The sequence below is a fragment of the Erythranthe guttata genome, chromosome 10 (genome assembly GCF_056151865.1).
Source record: "Erythranthe guttata isolate IM_541 chromosome 10, IM_541, whole genome shotgun sequence".
Lineage (NCBI taxonomy): Eukaryota > Viridiplantae > Streptophyta > Magnoliopsida > Lamiales > Phrymaceae > Erythranthe > Erythranthe guttata.
Window position 1 is genome coordinate 1,556,389 of NC_142542.1, and position 18,627 is coordinate 1,575,015.

General features: G+C 36.7%; 6 protein-coding genes and 1 long non-coding RNA gene across 7 annotated transcripts; 5 read left to right on the forward strand and 2 right to left on the reverse strand.

The window, feature by feature from the left end:
* The first annotated feature begins 834 nt into the window (after positions 1–834).
* Positions 835–2,359, forward strand: ZFP10 (zinc-finger protein 10). Its single transcript, XM_012976298.2, has one exon. It carries the CDS (start codon positions 1,063–1,065, stop codon positions 2,038–2,040), a length of 978 nt encoding a protein of 325 aa, XP_012831752.2. The 5' UTR covers positions 835–1,062; the 3' UTR covers positions 2,041–2,359.
* A 3,229-nt stretch (positions 2,360–5,588) lies between these two features.
* LOC105952714 (zinc finger protein 10) lies at positions 5,589–6,098 on the forward strand. The gene has a single exon (XM_012976297.2). The coding sequence runs from the start codon at positions 5,589–5,591 to the stop codon at positions 6,096–6,098; it is 510 nt and encodes a 169-aa protein (XP_012831751.2).
* Positions 6,099–8,521: 2,423 nt separating this feature from the next.
* Positions 8,522–10,905, forward strand: LOC105952977 (L-type lectin-domain containing receptor kinase S.4). Its single transcript, XM_012976583.2, has one exon. It carries the CDS (start codon positions 8,576–8,578, stop codon positions 10,607–10,609), a length of 2,034 nt encoding a protein of 677 aa, XP_012832037.2. The 5' UTR covers positions 8,522–8,575; the 3' UTR covers positions 10,610–10,905.
* Positions 10,906–11,338: 433 nt separating this feature from the next.
* Positions 11,339–12,032, reverse strand: LOC105952976 (subtilisin inhibitor CLSI-I-like). The gene is made up of 2 exons (XM_088823922.1): positions 11,765–12,032; positions 11,339–11,638 (listed from the first exon to the last, which is right to left on the reverse strand). Exons 1-2 carry the CDS (start codon positions 11,835–11,837, stop codon positions 11,436–11,438), a joined length of 276 nt encoding a protein of 91 aa, XP_088680048.1. The 5' UTR covers positions 11,838–12,032; the 3' UTR covers positions 11,339–11,435.
* Positions 12,033–12,301: 269 nt separating this feature from the next.
* On the reverse strand, positions 12,302–13,010 carry LOC148767250 (uncharacterized). Its single transcript, XR_016033807.1, has 3 exons — positions 12,894–13,010; positions 12,663–12,726; positions 12,302–12,588 (listed from the first exon to the last, which is right to left on the reverse strand). It is a non-coding gene; the product is annotated as an uncharacterized LOC148767250 (long non-coding RNA).
* A 66-nt stretch (positions 13,011–13,076) lies between these two features.
* LOC105952975 (L-type lectin-domain containing receptor kinase IV.1) lies at positions 13,077–15,367 on the forward strand. The gene has a single exon (XM_012976580.2). The coding sequence runs from the start codon at positions 13,256–13,258 to the stop codon at positions 15,263–15,265; it is 2,010 nt and encodes a 669-aa protein (XP_012832034.2). The 5' UTR covers positions 13,077–13,255; the 3' UTR covers positions 15,266–15,367.
* A 247-nt stretch (positions 15,368–15,614) lies between these two features.
* LOC105952793 (glucose-induced degradation-like protein) lies at positions 15,615–18,143 on the forward strand. Its single transcript, XM_012976370.2, has 8 exons — positions 15,615–15,782; positions 16,071–16,126; positions 16,580–16,723; positions 16,861–16,934; positions 17,050–17,104; positions 17,170–17,232; positions 17,325–17,452; positions 17,635–18,143. Exons 1-8 carry the CDS (start codon positions 15,737–15,739, stop codon positions 17,711–17,713), a joined length of 645 nt encoding a protein of 214 aa, XP_012831824.1. The 5' UTR covers positions 15,615–15,736; the 3' UTR covers positions 17,714–18,143.
* Positions 18,144–18,627: the final 484 nt, after the last annotated feature.

Consider the following 18,627-nt stretch of genomic DNA (forward strand, 5'->3'; position numbering starts at 1 on the left):
AGGATTTATGTGTAATTTACTCGTTAATTTATATATATACGACTTAATTAAAATGTATAGGCAATGTTTGGAACCGTTTTGGATCTTATTTTGATTTCTATTTTGAGGAAATATGTTTTGGGGGAATAATTTGAGAATGAAAGTAAATTAATGTTTGTTTGTATTTTGGAAGGAGACACGATACACTGTAGCAATCAAATCATGTTTAAAGGTGTTAGAAAAATGTATTTTTGAAGAAAAAAAATTGAAAGATGAAGTGATGTTTATTTGTTTTTTAGTGAAAACATTTTTTACTGTAGCAGTCAAATCATTATACTGTAGCAGTCACATCATGTCTGAAGGAGAGAGAAACTTTTGAAATTGTTTTGAGAAAATAATTTGAAAAGTGTAATAAATCTCATTTTGTTTTGGGGAAACAATGAAAACAAAATAAATAAAGATGGTTTCAAACATTGCCATAGTATTTACTTAATTAAGCAAATTAGGGAACAATTAACCAGAGTACGTAAAACAGGTGTACGTCTAATCAAAGACATGATCGTGGTGAACTCACACAATCTTAGTTTGTATTCCATTTTTCAATGCATTATTCTCCATGTCTGTATACCAACATGAGTCTTCGGGCCGGGCCCACCCCAAAGAATATATATCTTTAAATTTGTATTTAAAATCGCAAAAACAAATTTGTCACCTTGTAATACCATACATTGGCATCGATAAACAGTGAATATTGTTGTGTGTGTGTAGGAAAAACCCCAGCTAAAAAACAAATAATAATTAAATTAATTAGCCATGAATGAGCCAAAGTTAGCTAGACTGCCCACCACCACCACCCCTAATTAATCTCCTAATTAGTCATTTTTAATCTTAATTAATTAAATTAATCCTCTGTAAATTAAATTAAATTAACTGTAGGTAGCTAGCTCCTCATTAAAGATGAGATGTAGACTCGCCATCATCATCCATTAATTACCATTTCGTTTTCATCATATCATATATATATTTTGCATCGAAAACTAGGTCTTCATTTCATTTTGAATTTAATATATATATATAAAATTAATGGAGGAAGCAAGATATTGGATGTGGGCTGCTAAGAGTAAACCCGATTTAGATCCTCATATGAATTCTTCTTACAACGAATCTTGGGAAGAGCAGGCTTTTGCAGAAGATGCCGCCGGAGTACTCGGAGGGTGTGTTTGGCCGCCAAGATCTTACTCTTGCAGCTTTTGCCGGAGAGAATTCCGCTCGGCTCAAGCTCTCGGCGGCCATATGAATGTTCACCGGAGAGATAGGGCTAGGCTGAAGCAATCTCCGGCGGTTCTTCCTTCCTCAGCTGATCAAGTCATTATTCTGCCGCCACATATTAACAACGCCGCCGTAGTTAACTATCCTGCATCTCTTGATGCTCCACCGCCGCCGCCGTACAGTTATTACAACTCTTCCTCCCATGAGAATATATGTTCTTTCTTGTACAGCAACCCTAACCCTGAATTTTCACCAACCTCACATACTAGGGTTTCACATCCTGCAAAAGTTATTGATGCTGACGACACCATGACGTCATCACCACCACCACCACCAAACCCTTGTTTCTTGTCGTCGTCCAGTAGTCTTGTTGTTCGGAAAAACGATAGAGAGATTTATAACATGGTTCCGTCGTCGCTGCATAGTATTCCTCGGTCGTGGTCGAGCTTTATCGCTGAGAAAAGAGACGGTGCAGTACTTTCGGATTCGATCAAGAACAACGGAGAGAAGAAATCGACGGCTGGTGTTGATCATCATCAGCAAGATTTATCTAGGGCGGCTGAAAAAGCAGCAGCCGAAGATTGTGTTACCGATGATTTGTCAACAAGCTTGAATTTGGTCGTTCGTCGAACACAAACAAACACATCGAGCGACGAGGAAGTAGCTAGTTTCAAGAGGAGGAAAATCGAATCGACAAAACCTGATAAATCTGAGGTTTTCAAATTCAGTTCGGGTTCCGTCGAAGACGAGCTCGATCTTGAGCTAAGGCTTGGGAATATTCTTCAAAGGTGAAGTAAAGATCAAATATTTGCACGAGTTTGCTATTAATTACTTCGTTATTATGTGTTCATTTTTAATTTTTTTTTCTTCGGATCTGGATGACAAGGCGCCCTCTTCGCTGGCTCGATTTATATTGCTATAAGTTTTCACCGTTAATTAGCTCGAAGCATATATATTCATGTTGGATTTGCAGTTTGTATTAGTAAAACCAATTACTAATCTAAATTCTGAACATTATTAATAACATGTATAAAAGTTCTTAGCTTTTCACATGCATTACACATGACTGAGAAACAAGCGAGATTATTATGATCGGATTCGTATATATTAGTACTAGAGACGATAGTGAAAATTTGTCAAACGATCGATGTATGATACGATTTTGTGGCATGAAAAAGTTATGCATTTTGTCGCAGCAAGATCATGATAATTGTACATGATCGAAATAGGAAGAATCTAAAGAAATTGGCCTAATTAGGTGAACGTTATAGCTTCGAATGCGGAAAGAGCTAGTGATATATCGAGTAGCTATAATCAAGAAACAAGTTCATTTCGTAGATCGAATTAGCTGTTACTATTCGTTTATATTCCCACTCTTAATTGCATGACTAGCTACTTCAGGAAACTTTATATGGACCATTTTCTTTCAATGTTATATTTACTACACTTAATTAGAAGGGAGAGAGAGAGAGAGAGAGAGAGAGAGAGAGAGAGAGAGAGAGAGAGAGAGAGAGAGAGAGAGAGAGAGAGAGAGAGAGAGAGAGAGAGAGAGAGAGAGAGAGAGAGAGAGAGAGAGAGAGAGAGAGAGAGAGAGAGAGAGAGAGAGAGAGAGAGAGAGAGAGAGAGAGAGAGAGAGAGAGAGAGAGAGAGGAGGTAGGTTGAAGAGATGAAACTGAGTGAAAAGTAGTGCATGGAATGCAGTGAGCACCTTTTCCCAGTAGCTGATCATTATTATTACTATTATTATCTCACCTCACTGACAATATATCATATATATATATATATATATATATGATCGCATCCATCTGTATGTATCTAAAAGAAAGCTCCAACAAGAAAGACAGAGAGTTAATAATTAAGTTCAATTTTCACATTTTCAAGTATATATAAAGTCAGATACAACACAACATGGATTCCCTTTTCCTTTGTATTATTATCCTATATATTAATTATCATCTCTAATTTAGAAGTATTAGCACAAATCCATGCACTTTAATTAATTTTTGTTTCTCTTCTTCCTTTTCTTTTTTCCCAATCCTTCCAAAATTGCCACCAACTACAAGGAATCAATCCCACTTAAGTATTCCACAAATACCCTTTTATATTCTCTATATTCACATACCGAATATTATTGCTTCGTCATCGCTAACTACGCCTCCTTTTGTTTCTTCCTATATATATATTTTCATTTCTATTTTATTAATTTTTTTTCTCAAGTAGAGATCTAAGAATTATGAGCATTATTTTCTATAGTAGCAAGAATAAAGAATGTTTGGTGATATTCCTCATGTGAAACCCTAGCCAGCTCTACCATGATAGTATATGTATATATATATATAATATATATGTATGTATGTATGTATATAATTATGACCAAAATCCACATCCGTGATTCTTGGATTCTTATGATGGATGTGTAAATTAAAATATAGTAAATTATTTAACTGAAATAATTAAAGTAATGATTTAGGGAGTTCCTACATATATAGATTTAATTTTTTGATTTGTCACTTGTCTTTTTAGTGTAGGTGTACTTACGGTTAGTGATTATATGTATATATATATTATTAATTACTTGGAAAAAGACATTTTACTGCACTTTGTTTTTGTCGAAGTTTTTTAACATAAGTGTAAAGTTGGGATTTTGGCTATTTGTTTGTCCTGATTTAGTAAATAAATTAAAATAGTTCTGATGAAAAAGCAGAGGGATTTAATTGAAGTTGAAATGTGAAGAGCACATGGGGTTCATCAGATGTGTCTGCTTCTCACCAGGAATTAATAATTAAATTAAATATATATATATATATATATTAAATAATAGGGGAATTTTAATTTATTGAAAAGGAATTTGATTAAATTGAGAGGAATGGGGTGTTAATTCCAAGCTAGGCTTGTGGGTTGTGTTACTGTTTTTAGTGTATTTGATAATTCCAAGATATTCATTAATTGATTAAAGTATATAGTAGGATACTTACAGGAATAAATGTGTTCTTGATTCCATAATTTAGCTGTTTTTGTGTTATGACAGCTGTACGTGAGTATATTTTGCATGGGGATGGATATATTTATTATTTATATATCTTGTGTCCTGAGATCAATACTATATACTTATTTTAATATTAATTGGTTTAAACATTGATGTATTATTTATATTTAAAAAATAAATAAAAAATATTTCACTTCTTTTGTTATATTTTGAAATTATACATACTATAATTAATAATTTAGGAATATTCAGGGAATTTGATTTTTAGTTTTTACTACTATAGAATTTTCGGTCAACAAGAGTTTATTTGCAGAAGTCCATAGCTTATTTGGGTCAAGTACTATTTGACTTTTTAAGCCCAACTAATTAAAACGGCCCTTTTTCCTTCTAACTCAAATCACTATTTAATGGACATTTATCCAAAATCATTACAGCAATATTTATTGTCTAGACTAAAATTCTTCGTGCAAAATGAATTTTTTAGTGCTGTAAGTTTACTAATTAGATTTAGTTCACTATGTTTTAAAATTAAACTTTTAATCTTATAAGTTCAAAAGTTTGAGATTTGATTTTATTACCTGCTATAACAGTTAATTCAATGGTTGGTTCGACATTGAATGTATAAAGATAAACATATTAAATATAAAATCGATGATTTACGTACCCTTTAAGGACTCATTTTGGCCACCCTTTAGAGACTCGCAATTGTTAACATTTTTTGGTGGTCCAAATTTTGTAGTTATGTATCATCAAATATTTTTATCAATTATTGTCGTCAACTATGCAGTATATTTGGTACGGTGTAACATGTTGTAGACATTAATTAATTACTTTGAAATTAATTTATATATACGAATATGATGATTATTTGGGCATAACCACCGAGTACATACAAACATCTATGATAAATTATATATTAACCCATTTTTCACTAAGTACGATTAATTAACTTAATTGAATATAATATATATATATATGTATGATTAATTAATTTTGTGAAGGTACGTAATTTGGAGGGACATCCCTTTCGAAGTTGCAGATGTAAGTACGTACACAATTGTGATAATTATGGCAGCGTTTGGACGCACATTGAAGCCACGTATGCATGTATAAATATATTATCTCGGTAATTATAAAAATAAAAACCAATGACTAATTGAAAAATAAAAATAATTGACCAACCGACCATTTGACCAAATCTCTTAATTAATATATATGCATAATTGAAGTTTGTGTAATTAACTAAGCAATAAGAAAAAGAAAACAACAACATCTATCATCCTCTGCTCTCATCTTCAATATCTTCAATTATATCTAGCAAATTAATAATCCATCTCTCTCTAGATCTTGCAACATGGATAATAATCCATCTTCGGGCGGCGAAACAACGAATAATATTACAACGACGTCGTACAGTTGCAGTTTCTGCCGACGTGGATTCTCGAACGCGCAGGCATTAGGTGGACACATGAACATCCACAGGAGAGACAGGGCAAAGCTGATGATGATCGACGGCGACGACGATGACTTTTCCCGCCAAAATCCCCCGTCTAAGATCGGCACCGAAGCCGATGATGAATATTCTAATAAGTTGATTTTCAACAATCAAAGTACAACGAACGACGACGATGATGAGATTATTATTGTAGTTGAAGATAATTCGATTCATCGTTCGTTGCCGTTATTTACGGAGCAGACGGTGGCGGCGGCACCACCTGCAGAGACCAACGGCAGCAATCAAGAGAAGGCGAAAACGGAGAAATTGAGATTAATTGTTGGTGAAGATGATGATCAACTGTTAGACTTGGAACTTCGATTAGGACCAATTCAGCCTAATCAATATTCCAAGTCAAAGCAACTATAGCTACTTCTTTGCATATACATACATACATATACACATATGGTTAGTACTTAGTAGTACTACTTCCGAGATGATCGATTAATTGTTCGTCACGAGAGAAACACAAGTTCGATTGTACATTTCTTTCAAGGTTTAATTTTTTTTTTTGAAATGTGAAATATTGATTTTACTAATTATATTGATAACACTGAGTGTTCTGTTAAGTGTATATTTTTACACTTTATCGTACCTTTTTATTTGGGCTTTTGGTGTGTTTTAATGATAATTGGTGCTTAAAAAGTTGATTTATTGTATTTTAGGTACAAATTGAAGAATTGGAAAAGTATGGGGTCAAAACTGCAATTTTGGCGAAAATATGGGTCAAAAGTGAAAATATCAAAATTCTGAAGAAACAAGGCTCGGACCCCGTCCCAGTTTTAGTGCAAATTATGGGACCCCCGTCCCATACCCCGAAGTTGCGCAGTAAAGGGATTTTAATTGCACAAGGAAACTGCCTTATTCCCTAAGTTCTTCACCCTATATAAGACCAATCCAAGCACACAATTAGGGATCTTTTTACGCAATTTCAAGAGCAACAAAGCAATAACGAAGACGAAGAATTCGAAGACTCTAAGCATAGATATATCGTTTATGACTTATTTTATTTGCGTTTTTCCTTTAATCATGAGTAGCTAATTATTTATTTCTAGGATTTTATTTGGAACCCTATGTGGGATTTATGAACCCTTTTTTATGATTTTATGCAAGTTTTAATTCCGGATTATTTCTTCTACTTGTTTTATTAAGTGCATGAACTTGATCAACTTATGCGCTTTTATGTTATTGTTAATCGCATGAATCGGAAGATCGGGTTAATAATTAGAACTGTGGTAGAAGAGCCTTTGTTGTATTAACATAGGAATATAGTTAATCTCTTATAGGTAGCCATTATTGAGATTTGTGCTTAATGCTGTGTTCTAGAATTAATTGCATAGGAATATAGTAATTGAATCTAGAGTATTAGAATCGTAATACACGCGGAAGCGGGTTATGATTATTTTAGCATCTCAGGTTAATAATCCGGGTTAATTGCTTGCATAATTGAAGGAATTGGGGGAGTAATAATCACATAGGGGGAAGAATAAAATCCTAGGCTTGTTTACTCTGATAAATATTCGTGTTTAATTTGCTTTCTTGCTTTGTCGTTTTAATTTGCCTTTTAATTTAATTTAGTTAATTCTCTCTATAGTCGACTGTGTAGGGTGGGCTTGATAATAATTGGTAGAATTTAGCGTCTAGGATTAGATAATTAAATATTCCCTGTGGGTTCGACATCCGGACTTTTAGTCCACTATATTACTTGTACGATACGTGCACTTGCGTGTAGGTTTTCGACCAACATGTTCCGGCCGGGTCAACTTATTTACAGATAAGCAAACAATATTATAAAAGGAAAATCGCAATCGGCAGAGCTCAACTCGTGTGACAGATCTTATAGAAGGGTAGAATTGGATATGAAATTAATCCAATGTTGGAATAATCTAAAGTGACAGATAATAGTCCAAACGTGTAATATAACGGAGTTTTTTGGACAACGTATTCAAGAAAGATGTTTTTTTGGATCGATTTTCGCAGATTTCTTTGGTGCTTTGAGAGCGCGAGTGTACGATGATGAAGTGATCGAGGAAATGGATTGCTAGTGTAGGAGTGGAGAACATAGGATAAAAGCTAGCTAGTGAATTCGAGAGAGAAGCTTCCGAAATTTGAGCAGCCGAACGAAGATGGCTCTATCGAAGCTTCTCGAGTATGGGAATATGCTTGTTCAAGAGCAAGAAAACATGAAGAGGGTTCAATTAGCCGACAAGTGTTTCAAGGAGGCGTCGCTTGGCAATAAACGAAGACGCCATCAAGAATGTAAGCTTCTACGGTTAGCGCTCGACTCAAATGCGAGTTAACTAACTTTGATCCAACGGCTAGGATTGATAATAATGGAAGCTGTGTCTATAATTGAAGCCAAATTATAGCAGATCAAACACATGCAGTCTTCATAAAGTCATACACCTAAGTCTTATTTGCAATTATTGCTAAAAGAACCAAACATATTTGACATATTAGTATCCGATTTAATAATTTAAAAAATATTATAGTTAATTACATCATCATTACATAGACAGCACTACTAGGATCAAAGGCAAAACTTTTGCAATAATTTAAATAAACTCATTACAGGAGATGTTGTTTATATTCCTGCTGTTTAATTAGTGGCTGCTTCTTTATACTATATTTTAATCCCATCATGCTGATATATATATATATATATATATATATATATATATATATATATATATATATATATATATATGAAATCTACGCTCACAGTATTAAAATAGATGCCACCTAACAACACCATGTTAAAATCAAAATCCTACCAATCTTGAATTTCATATAATTTCCATTATATTACAAGCAGACAAAGCTTCGTCTTCTGCTCTGTTTCTGTAATGGCGATTTACCTCGTACTATTCTTCTTCTCACTCACACTCTTATCAAACCAAGCTTCATCTCAAACGGATGAATTCACCTATTCCGGATTTTCCGATCCAAAAACCAACCTAACATTAAACGGCGTCACTCTGATCGACAACAACGGCATTCTCCGGCTGACAAACGAGACCAGCCGGCAATTAGGCCACGCATTCTACGCATCGCCGATCCAGTTCAAGAACTCCACCACGGCCGCCGTCTCCTCCTTCTCGACGTGCTTCGTCATCTCCATCCACCCGGAGTACCCGAGACTCGGCGGCCACGGCCTCGCCTTCACGGTGGCGCCGACAAAAGAGCTGAAATCCGCCCTCCCCAGCCAGTACCTCGGCCTCCTCAACTCCAGCAACGGCGGCAACTCCTCCAACCACATCTTCGCCGTCGAGTTCGACACCGTCCAGGACTTCGAGTTCGGCGACATCAACGACAACCACGTCGGCATCGACATCAACAGCCTGAACTCCAACGTATCCGCCGCCGCCGCCTATTTCTCCGGCGACGACGGCTCCGTGAAGAACGACCTCAATCTCAAAGGCGGCAAACCCATCGTCGCGTGGGTGGAGTACGATTCCGCCACGAATCTCGTGAACGTCACTCTTTCTCTCTCTTCGACGAAACCCAGAATCCCTGTCTTATCTTTAAAGGTAGATCTCTCCCCAATTTTTCAAGAAAATATGTTCATCGGATTCTCTGCTTCAACCGGTTTGCTCGCGAGTTCACACTACATTCTCGGATGGAGCTTCAAAATGAACGGTGAAACCAAATCGTTTGATTTGGGTTCTCTCCCCTCAGTTCCAGGTATCAAGAAGAAACACACGCGCCTAATTACAACCATCTCCATTACAGCAATTTGTTTCATACTAGGATCAATACTACTCGCTGTTTTTGTAATAAAAAAAATCAAGAACAGAGAAGTAATAGAATCTTGGGAGCTGGAAATCGTGCCCCATAGATACAAATACCAAGAGCTCAAACGCGCCACAAAAAGCTTCAAAGACAGCGAGCTACTCGGTACCGGAGGCTTCGGCCGTGTCTACAGAGGCACACTCGGCCGAAACCCCGAAACCCAAGTCGCAGTCAAACGCATCTCACACGAGTCCAACCAAGGTGTTCGAGAATTTGTCTCAGAGATCTCCACCATAGGCAGGCTCCGCCACCGCAACCTAGTTCAGCTACACGGGTGGTGCAGGCGTGGAGCCGACCTTCTCCTCGTCTACGATTTCATGCCCAACGGAAGTTTGGATAAGTTCTTGTTCGAAGAAACACAACCCACATTGAATTGGGAACAAAGGTTCAAGATTATTAAAGGTGTTGCTTCCGGGCTTTTATACTTACACGAAGGCTACGAACAAATAGTCATCCACCGGGATGTCAAAGCTAGCAACGTGCTCCTCGACGGAGAAATGAACGGCCGGTTAGGAGATTTCGGACTCGCAAAGCTATACGATCACGGGTCGAACCCGGGTACAACCCGGGTCGTGGGTACGTTGGGTTACTTGGCTCCGGAGCTTCCACGAACCGGGCGTGCCACGACGGGATCCGACGTGTTTGCTTTTGGAGCTCTATTGCTAGAAGTTGCATGCGGACGTAGGCCTATTGAATCGAAAGCGGGGCCGGATGACTTGGTTTTGGTGGATTACGTGTGGAATAAGTGGAAAGAGGGGTCGGTTCTTGATTGCGTGGACGGAAGAATGAAGGGTGATTTCGACGAGAACGAGGTTTTGATGGTGTTGAAATTAGGGCTGATGTGTTCGAGTAACGAGCAGAAAGGGAGGCCGAGTATGAGGCAGATTGTGAGTTATTTGGACGGTGAGATTGAAATGCCGGAGGTTTTGCGGGCCCCGGGTACTTTTAGGGAGGACGGTGGGTTCGAGGATTATTTGCATTCGTATGCTTCTTCTTCGTTTGAGAAAACGAGTTCGTCCGTACGCACTGTTGACTCGATTTCGTCGCCCGTTACGCATCTTCTTCATAGTATAGGGGAAGCTAGATAGCTAGCTAGTAGTGTTCATGCATGGTGAGTTCTTGATGAATTTTCAACTTAATTAGTGATTGTTGTGTTAATTGTTTATGATTATTAATTAGTATTATCAAATAGTATAACAAATTAAAGTTGGTGGTTCTATTAATTAGTATGAAGCATGTATTATCAATTAAAAAATGAAGGATTTGAAGATCATATTCACATGTATGATTCGATTTTAAAGATGTAATAGCACATGGGAAATACAAAGCTTGTCAGGAAAAATGAATAATGCCAAAATTTAGTTCTGTTTCTACTTTATAAAAATGGTTCAAATGAATTAAAAATAAAATACTGTTAACTTTTATTTATTTTTTAAAGATACGAATGATCCAATGAACACTACCGATGATTTTTAATGTTTTGAATCATTTAGAATTCAAAACGTAATGCATTCATGCTCAATTTTGTCAACCGACATTCAATTTAAAACTGATTCAGGTTGAATTAAAAACTTATTTCAAATGACTACAATTTTTGTTATTTGCATTTTGTCAAAATCAAGATAAAGCAAGATGAATTAACCGAAGTAAGCATAGTGGGATTGTCCACCAGGCATATGTAATAATGATGGCCCATCCCAAAGTTGACTGATGGTTGACTTAAAAGTCTTTCTTCTTGTCTGCCCATCAATTAATTTGCACCAAACACACCACTAAGGAAGAAAAAGAAGATGACCAAAAAGTCAAAATGGCAGCACTAATGGAAGAAGAAAATTTATTTATTTATTTGTTTATTTTATATAATAAATTATTATTGAAATTCAAACACAAAGAAAAAGTACAAGTAATGTAAAATTAGCCAATCATTGGTGGTTTGTGAACTTTCCCGGTGGAATCGATGAAGATCCGGACCCTATCAGTTCTGTAATCCATTGTCACGAACCAATCAGGTTGCACCACGTCAACACGGGTGCCAGCTGGCATCTCTTCCTTTATCTTCCTTTCCGCTTCTTCTGCGGTCAGCCCTACCACTTCCGGCCATGTTCTTCTCCTCCCACCTACAATTTATTACAAAACCCTAAAATATATTAATAACTCAAAATTACGAAATTACCAACAAGATAATCAATTTTTGCTACCAATAAAAGAAATTTAATAAAATTAAAATAAAAAAAAAAAATTACCAGCTGAGTAGGAAGACAGCTGAAGGGGATGTTTCTGGGGAAAGTTTTCTGGTTGACTCTCCTTCTCAGCCATTAGTAGCTAATAATAAAATGAATAATGATTTTACAAGATTTATGGATAATTTACGTATCTTTATAGACTGTATTTATAGTATATTTATATATATAATTGCTGAAAAAAATTTCTAGTTTATCCATTTGTTTAGACAAGGAAGAGAATATAATCTGGGCCGTCTGGGGTTAGGATGCCGGCCGAGCAACGTTAAATTAAGAGTATTCATTCGGTAAACTGGACAGAAGCGTATCAAAATTTCGATAAAATTGAAATTTCGGTACATAAAAAATTTGTACGTTTATTGAACCGAACTATTCTTTCAGTTAATTTGGGGTTTTTCGGTTCGGTACCAATAAAATCGAAAATATATATTTTTTATTTAAAAAAAGGTACAAAAAATTATTTAAATTAATTACTTCTTGAATTTGATTGACATTCAATTTTCATTAATCGGCTAATTCGTAAATAATAATAAAAAATTATCAATCTATAAGTATTTTATAATTTGTTATTATAACCTTAAAAGGATTTGAAATAAAAGAAAAAAATATTAAATATTTCGATATTCGGTACGATATGATATACCAGGAATCAAAACCTTATACGGAAATTCAAATAAAAAATACCGAATTTTCAGTTCGATGTCTACCGACCAAGTGAACGTACACCCCTACGTTAGATATTGTACTGCATCTATGTTGCAAAATTGAAGTCTGTGATGAATCGTAATTTGGAATTAACCGAGTGTGTATTGGGCCGTTCATTCTACCTGCCAAATAGAAACAGGCTCCATCAGGTCCAAATACTGAATGGCCTGGTCCACAAGAGCAACAGAATTCAAACCGAGTCCCACACGGCCACATATTTTCAATGCCCCGATTTGCCAGATACTACCTTCTAAGCTCACCTGTCGGTGATCATCGATCAATTTTGCATTACAGCCTTATAAATCTACATAGTAACATACAACATGAATATATGTGGACGTGCTCGAAAATAAACAACTATTTACGTACACGTGTGTACTGAAATTTCAGTACACACTGGTGCAAGTGTGTACTGATCAAATTTCACCGGAGTACTCCATTCTATTATTTAGGCACGACGACCGATGACTCTAACTTTGAACGTGTCTTCTTTCATTTATCAGACCTGCTACAGAAGAAATGCATACAACAACTGAGCTAAGTAAAAAAGAAGTATATAACAAAGAACAATATATAATACCCTCGAAAAAGTCTCTTCTGGCAGCTAAAAATATTACCTTGTGTCCTTTTCACATTGTTGTTATAGGCCAGAAGCTTCATTTTTGCTGTATCTGAAGACAAAAAAGAAATACACATCATTATCATCTTGCTGTTAAAAGTCTTTCTTCCCAAAGGCACGTGAACGAAATAAATGAAACGCATCTGTTTCCATTCAAGAAAAAACAAGCCATGTCTCCAATCAAGCTTTTAGCATTGCTTTTGCTACCTCAAATTGTTGCCATTTCAGCTTCAGATTCTTCTCCTTTCACCTTCAATGGATTCAAATCAGCTAACTTGAGCCTCGACGGCGTAGCCCAACTCGCACAAAACGGGCTCTTGATTCTATCAAACTTCACCAAACAGCAAACAGGCCATGCTTTCTATCCACACCCTCTTACTTTCAAGAATTCCTCGAATACCTCAGCTTTCTCCTTTTCGACCTACTTTGTATTCGCCATAGTTCCCCAATTTCAGCTATTAGGAGGTCACGGGTTGACTTTCGTGTTATCTCCGACAAGAGGGCTCCCAGGTTCTCTTCCAAGCACATACCTCGGACTCTTTAACGAATCCAACAATGGAGATATTACCAATCATATAGTTGCAGTTGAACTAGACACCCTTAGAAGCTCTGAATTTAATGATATCGACGACAACCATGTCGGTATAGATATCACCAGTTTGGAATCGGTGCTAGCTAAGCCTGCAGGGTATTACGAAAAGGGTGTTTTAAAAAATTTGACTCTCAATAGTGGCAAGCGAATGCAAGCTTGGATCGAATACGACGGCGGTTCAACACTTTTCAATGTGACAATAGCTCCACCAGAATCAAGAAAACCAAGTACTCCTCTGTTGTCATTGAGGTACGATATTTCGCCTATTATCAACCAGATCATGTACGTTGGATTTTCGGCCGCGCCTTTACAGACATCACATTATATATTGGGGTGGAGCTTCGATATCAACGGAGCTGCTCCACCGTTGGATCTCTCACAACTGCCCAAGATCCCAAGAATCGGACCGAAGAAACAACCAAAGTCTTTAACAATCGGTTTGCCTGTGATCTCTGTAGTTTTATTACTGTTGGTTACCATTTGCGTGGCTTACTATGCTAGACGAAAATGGAAGTTCGCCGAAGTTGTTGAAGGGTGGGAGCTTGATTACATACCCCACAGATTCACATACAAAGATTTGTACATTGCCACCAAAGGGTTTAAGGAGAAGGAGCTATTAGGAAGTGGGGGATTCGGTAATGTGTACAGAGGCATAATGCCTAAATCAAAAATCGAAGTTGCGGTGAAGAAGGTTTCCCACGAATCGAGGCAGGGGATGAAAGAATTCGTGGCGGAGATTGTCAGCATGGGGCGGCTCCGCCACCGGAACTTAGTGCCGCTGCTGGGGTACTGCCGGAGAAAAGGGGAGCTCCTTTTGGTGTACGAATACATGCCTAATGGGAGCCTGGATAAATATCTACACGATCAACCAAAATCAACTCTCACTTGGGCGCAAAGATTTAAAGTGATCAAAGGCGTAGCTTCCGGGATTCTTTACCTACACGAAGAATGGGAGCAAGTTGTAATTCACAGAGATATAAAAGCCAGTAATGTATTGCTGGACGGCGAATTGAAAGCGAGATTGGGGGATTTTGGCCTAGCTAGGTTGTACGACCATGGATCCGACCCGCAAACGACCCACGTTGTTGGTACTCTCGGGTATTTGGCTCCGGAACATACCAGAACGGGTAAAGCCACGACCAGCAGCGACGTGTATGCATTTGGGGCTTTTTTGCTTGAGGTGGTTTGCGGGAGGAGGCCGGTGGATCCGAAGAGTTCGTCGGAAAAAACGGTGCTTGTGGAGTGGGTGATTTCTCTGTGGAGTGGAGGTGAGATTTTGGGGGCGGTTGATCCGAATTTGGGGGGTGAATTTGCTGAGGGGGAAGTGGAATTGGTGCTGAAATTAGGGTTACTGTGCTCGCATTCGAGGCCGGAGATTAGGCCTGGTATGAGAGAGATTGTGAGGTATTTGGAGGGGACGTTGGCTATGCCGGAGTTGTCGTCGGCGGCGGGTGTCTCCGGCGGTGAGTTGGGGTATTATTGTGAAGGATTTGATGATTATCGATTCTCGTATACGTCTACTGCGCAAACTGCCATGTTTTCCGGCTCACTCTCTGTTTCGAATTCCCTTATTTCCGGTGGCCGGTGACAAATTTTGTGCACCAATTTTTATGTTTTGAATTTTATTTTAAACACAAGTACTAGTTATGTATTATTTCAAATATATTTTGGAGCTCGTGTGTCATGTTAATTCATATTAAGAATAAATTTATTTTGTCCTAGCATTAATAATAAATTAATATTAATGAGGTAATTTAAATGAAAAGAAAAAACTTTGATAAAGAATAAATTATAACGAACATTGGGGAAGGCAATTTGAATAAATACACATTTTAATCATAACGTTAACATAATTATTTAATCCAATCCAAAAAAAAGTAAGGAAAAAAAAAATATATATATATATATAGATAATATTATTATAACCTTTTTGAACTAAAGTCGTGTTTACATCTGGAAAGTCGCTATGATGAGTTGAGCAGAGTGGGGAAAGAAGAACAAATTGGGGTTTAATTAAACAGATTGAAGAAATTCATCAACAATTCGATCGAATCAGAAAATGCCGGTGAGAGTTGTCGATACTTCTTCTCCTTCCCAAGTCTCTGGTATTCAATTTTCTTATTTTTCTTTCTAATTTTCATTTCTCCATTACTACTCTTTTCTTAAGCTTTTTCTGTTTTTTTTTTTTCGTTCCAAATTGAAATTTCTCTTTGTAAGAAATCGTTGCTCTCGGTTTACAGAAACGTCGAATTGATGGAATAAACTATACAATTACGATCTAGGTTTTCATGCCGTTTTCCGTATATGTGTGTGTGTGTGTGTTGACGAGGAACTGGGAATATGTGCAAGTTATTGTTCATATGGCGATTGATATTTTACTGTCACTTTTGAAGGTACAACTGCAGGAAACACTTTGCCGCCGCCTTGTACTCTTTTAAGCGTTGGTCAGGTAATCTCTACCGTCGTTGTAGCCTCATGTTTAACTTATTAGCAGGTTACAATTTTTTTTTTCATATTCGTTGATGTGTTGGAATACTTCGTCTGTTAGTAATTTATGACTGGTGAATAGTCGGAATTATTTTGGAAAATCGATGGAGTGATAGTGGTGTACTAACAGGACCATCAGAAGAATCGGATGCCAATTTATTACGTCGTTATATGATAATGTTGTTATCTAAATTGCTTCTGAACTTTGATTGCGGTATCACATTTTTGAGCTGAGAATTAGGTAGCATTCCATATTAAGAGTTGACACTTGGGCAATATTATTAATTAATCGTGATTTTCAATTAATTCGGGATCATCAACTTCGCCCAGCTCACTGACTCAATCATGAAAAAAATTAAATCTTTCGACTAATAGTGTTTGTCATCTTCTGCTGATACCACGTGTTTCATTACAGTCCTTTTCAGGGACTCAAAATGTTTCAAGTCTACAGAAAGACGAAGCATGGAGAGTAAATGTAAGAATCAAAGGTTGTGATCTTGATCATGGCTACTTATGTGGCACAATGGAAGCTCTAAATGTTCCTATGGCCGATACACCTGTAAAAACTCTGCTCTTTAATCTGTAATTTGTTTCATTATATGATAAGACGACTGATTTTACAGGCACCTTTAGATTGATAAAGAGTAAAGACTGATTTATCCTCGCTTTTTTTTTTTCTTCTAATCTTCATCTCAGGTTGTTACTTTCTGGGAAGGGGAAATTGTTGATACCAAGAATTATACTTTCTTCACTGGAAAATGGGGAGCAACGTAAGTTTTTTTACCTAGTAATTCTCATTTACGGCTGAGTGAAAAACTGTTCGAGAGTTATCGATGGAATATTTAATCGATTATTTATAATTGACTGGGTAATAATTACGAGCAGTGCAGAAGACGATATAAAGCACTGGACAAAGTTCCCGTCATTCCCACCTTTACTTGTGAGTACTATCAGCATTCCCCTCGTTATGTATTTACGCTATCTCACTATTTTCGTCTTCTCCAGAGCCAAGTGGAAGTTGATGGGGGGAAATCTCTAGACTTGAGTAACTATCCTTACATATTTATGGTGATAGCCTCGATCCTATCCTTCTACAGTTAGTAAAAATACATAATGAATAGAACCGCTGTATGAATTCTGTTTCCCAATTCGATTTGCAGAGGTGGAAAGAGCAATACTTTGTGAATGTTGGACCTGACTGCGGACTGACAATTGCTGGATTTTATTACGTTTGCTTCTCTTGCAACGATGGTTCGATTAACGGCTTCTATTATGACCCTAACAGCAGGTATGCCACATTTCTTGCCAGTGATTATTTTCTTCCCGTTTTACATTGATTATATATGCTCGTCCACAATGATATGATCTTCTTGCGTTATGCATATAGTATATCTGTATTCGGTACAGTTTACATCATCGATATATTGAGTGAATGATCTAATACAATGATAATAATATATAATGTTGCAGCCCTTTCCAGAAGCTGGAGCTCAAGTCCAATAACGATGAAAAATCAGGGTTCCGTTTCTCGACATACGAGTTGCAATAAATTGAAGGCATGGAGTTGGTATAATATTACTGGGAAGCCTTAATCTTGGAGTGAAATGTAGTTATCCAGAGATGATGTGGCTATGAGCTGAACTCGCACAAACAGTTTGGTGGTTGCAAATGTGCAGTGTCTTTTGGTGACGTGGCCTTTTGTCATACGCCCAATCCAATTTTTTTTTTTTGCTATTTTTTCTGATATATATATAAAACAACCATAATATCTCTATCCTATTTTGGGCTTCCTTTGTAGCTAGTATTTAAAATTTAAAAATTAAAAAGTAAATTAATTAGACAAGATATGGTGGAGATAACCATAGCAATTAATTTCTTTGAGGGTGTAATATGGTATAACCAACCTACGCATCACGTAGAATGGGTTTTTGTTTTTTATTTATTTTTATTTAAATCGTATTTCATTTTTTATTATAAAATTAATGTATGAATGATGTCACTTTATTATAGATATATTATGTATTGATAATTTTTCAGAATGGAGAATAATGTTTGAAATGACAGGCTCGAGGCCCCACTTATTTGTCCCAAAAAACCTGAATAAACAACCAAATGGAAATTGCGTCTGAATTTCGCAGGTATTTTTATCCAGCATGGCATACAGTTGAGAAACTGAAGTTTGTGCAGTTTTTATTTAATTCATGATTGAATTTTGCTAGGTTGGTCCCGATTAAAAAATAAATCGTGCCCCCATTATGGCCACGGTGGGCCCACACGTGTGCCATTTAATGAACAAAAAAGCCCTAATCGAATGAAAAAGGACCAAAAACAAAATCATAAAAAAAAATAAAAAATTAAAGAGAGGTGAACAAGAACAAGGGCATTCCTCGTGCCTATTCACGCATTTGCTTTGTTCCAGTAAAAAACAAAAAAAGAATCGCTGGCAAAATTATATATATACAT

Coding starts and splice junctions, on each gene's coding strand:
- LOC105952977 (XM_012976583.2), top strand. CDS start 8,576: ATGGCGATTTACCTCGTACTATTCTTCTTCTCACTCACACTCTTATCA.
- LOC105952714 (XM_012976297.2), top strand. CDS start 5,589: ATGGATAATAATCCATCTTCGGGCGGCGAAACAACGAATAATATTACA.
- LOC105952976 (XM_088823922.1), bottom strand. CDS start 11,837: ATGGCTGAGAAGGAGAGTCAACCAGAAAACTTTCCCCAGAAACATCCC. Junction 11,639..11,764: donor GCTGTCTTCCTACTCAGCTG/GTAATTTTTTTT, acceptor AATAAATTGTAG/GTGGGAGGAGAAGAACATGG.
- LOC105952793 (XM_012976370.2), top strand. CDS start 15,737: ATGCCGGTGAGAGTTGTCGATACTTCTTCTCCTTCCCAAGTCTCTG. Junction 15,783..16,070: donor TTCTCCTTCCCAAGTCTCTG/GTATTCAATTTT, acceptor TCACTTTTGAAG/GTACAACTGCAGGAAACACT. Junction 16,127..16,579: donor CTCTTTTAAGCGTTGGTCAG/GTAATCTCTACC, acceptor GTTTCATTACAG/TCCTTTTCAGGGACTCAAAA.
- ZFP10 (XM_012976298.2), top strand. CDS start 1,063: ATGGAGGAAGCAAGATATTGGATGTGGGCTGCTAAGAGTAAACCCGAT.
- LOC105952975 (XM_012976580.2), top strand. CDS start 13,256: ATGTCTCCAATCAAGCTTTTAGCATTGCTTTTGCTACCTCAAATTGTT.